The 2,537-nt window shown below is 38.3% G+C and overlaps 1 protein-coding gene across 1 annotated transcript; it reads right to left on the minus strand.

Annotated features, from left to right (window-relative positions):
* Positions 1-589: 589 nt before the first annotated feature.
* Positions 590-1,216, minus strand: LOC123840967 (glycine cleavage system H protein, mitochondrial-like). The gene has a single exon (XM_045870682.3). It carries the CDS (start codon positions 1,143-1,145, stop codon positions 624-626), a length of 522 nt encoding a protein of 173 aa, XP_045726638.2. The 5' UTR covers positions 1,146-1,216; the 3' UTR covers positions 590-623.
* Between the last annotated feature and the right edge of the window lie 1,321 nt (positions 1,217-2,537).

A 2,537-nucleotide genomic window follows, 5' to 3' on the forward strand; every position in this document is an offset into this window, starting at 1 on the left:
AAAAAAATAACTTTCCATAAGTTAAAATTAGCATTTTCACAAATACTAGCAGAGTCACTAAATGAAATATTAAAACAAAAAACATGAATAACGAAGAAGTTGAATGTTTTATTAAACTATCTGCCTGCAAGGCTGTTGCTTCATTGTATAAAAATAGCACCAGCAAGTGCAGTATATTGCAAAATTAAGATAGTATTGTTCTTTATCTGGCACATTACAACTAACAAACCTTTCTCTACTGCCAGTTATTTCCAATGGAAAGATTATTTAAGCATTTTGACCCCCATCCAGGGATAGATGTAAGCTTAAGGCTTAAGGTAACAATGTCATCCTTGAATTACATAATTTTCATAACTAGTTTTTAACCAAAGATAATTTCAGTATTCTGAATATTATAACTGGAGCATAAAAATCAGAGGGTGTTGCAAAACAGATGCATGTTGTGTTTTTCTGCAATCATTATAAAGTTAAGGGGTATTTTCTTCCATTAGCATTGTTGCAAGTAGTTTCTTTCTCTACTGGTATTGCTAATAGTTGCTATTTTAAATCTCTGTGTACCACTAATTTAAGACAACTTTGCTAGATTAAGTTGTTTCATACTAGTTTATTTAGGGGTTCCATTTTCACTCCTCAATAGATTTTATGTATTTCTCATATGCTTCTTCACTCATTAATTCATCCAGTTCTGAAGGATTACTGAGTGCTATCTTGATCAGCCAACCATCTTCATAACAAGATTTGTTGACAAGTCCTGGATTTTCTGCAAGAGCTTCATTAATTTCAGTTACTTCTCCTGATAGAGGAGAATAGAGTTCACTAGCAGCTTTCACACTTTCCAAAGCACCAAACTCATCTTGTTTGTTCAGTTTTGTCCCAACTTCAGGCAGACTACAGTAAACAACATCTCCCAGAGCTTCCTGTGCAAAATTGCTGATTCCCACTGTTCCAATACCATTTTCTGTTGTTATCCATTCATGTTTGTCTGTGAATTTACGCACGGAGAGCAGAGCGGAGCCCGTGCGCAGTGTCCGGACAGCGCCCGCCCTCAGCCCCCAGGGCCGCAGCAGGCAGGGTGCGGCGGGCGCGGAGGCGACGCGCAGACTGCAGGCCACAGCCCGCATGCTCCGCACTGCTCGCAGCGCCATGTTCACAGAGGTGCGGGGGTCGCAGTGCAAGCGGCTCGGAAACCCCAGCCGGCAGGCTAGCCCACTTCTTTTCTAAATTAGATTATTTAATTCTTAGGACTGCTGCAACAATTCTTTGTTGAAATCCTGATTTAATACTACTGTTGATTAGATCCAATGTCTTTCTCCTTTATTATTCTGAATCTTTTTTTCATTTTTTTCTGGACTGTTTCTTCAAATATTTTTTTAAAAGGAAGATGCATAGTATTAAAGTTTCCTAGTTTTTGTATACTGCAAAAATATTTCCACTTTGTCTTTACACTTGATTGATAACTGATTACATATCTAGATAATATATTTTAGATTCAAGGTTATTTTCCTTCAAAACGTTGAAGCCTATTCCATTTTCTTGTGGTCTGTAGGGTGTCTGACCTTAATTTCTTCATAAGCAAACTGTTGTGGGTTTTTTTTTTTTTTTTAAGTTAGATTTATTTATTTATTTATTTGACACAGAGAGAGAGAACGAGAGAGGGAACACAGCAGGGGGAGTGGGAGAGGGAGAAGCAGGCTTCCTGCTGAGCAGGGAGCCCGAGGCAGGGCTCGAACCCAGGACCCTTAACGACTGAGCCACCCAGGTGCCCCAAACTTTTGTGTTTTATGTTTCCTCTCAGGGAACTTTTTAGATAGTCTTTTGATCTTTGAGGTCCTGATATTTCACCAGGAGATATTTAGTTGTGTGTCTTTTGTCATTCCTACAGATAATGAAGGTTTATCTTTCTTCATCATTGGGAAAATGTAAACTGCTCTTTCTTTCATGATTCCCTCTTCTCCATTTTCTCAGGATTGTTTGTATGGTGATCCTTTTAGGTGAATACTGAATTTCCTGCATTGAGCCTCTATCTGTTTTGTTGGATTCTATATCCCAAAGTCCTTTCCTGTGTCCTGCATTTAATCTCTTTTCTTCCAGATTCTGTTCTTTAGTTTACTTATCTTGGTCTTTTCTCTTTTGTGTTATCTTTTTTTACTGTTGGGTATTTCTGCTTTTCCAACCATATTTATGAAAGAAGAACAAGGTTGAAATCTTAGTAGCTGTTGTGGATATCCTCAGGAGACTTTTTGAACTATTTCCCCATCTTCCACACTGACTGTCAACTCTGTGTACATGGTAAGCAAGGGTCTACTTGTTGCCTTTCCTTTAGGGAGAGCAGAGTTGGATTTAGACAGACTACATTCCACTTTCATTGCCAGAATAAACATGTCTTTATCCTAGATATACTTTATCTAGGATATACTAGATATAGTATAGGAGCTATAGTTTTCCCCAGGAAAATGATCCCATGCCACCTCCATCCTAGATTGGCCCTGGGAACCACTGACCTGGCAGTCACTTTTTTTTTTAGAGTTAATATTTAT

Source organism: Mirounga angustirostris, unplaced genomic scaffold (genome assembly GCF_029215605.1).
Source record: "Mirounga angustirostris isolate CCGP_5_RB_7025 unplaced genomic scaffold, mMirAng1.0.hap1 SCAF_14, whole genome shotgun sequence".
NCBI classification, from domain to species: domain Eukaryota; kingdom Metazoa; phylum Chordata; class Mammalia; order Carnivora; family Phocidae; genus Mirounga; species Mirounga angustirostris.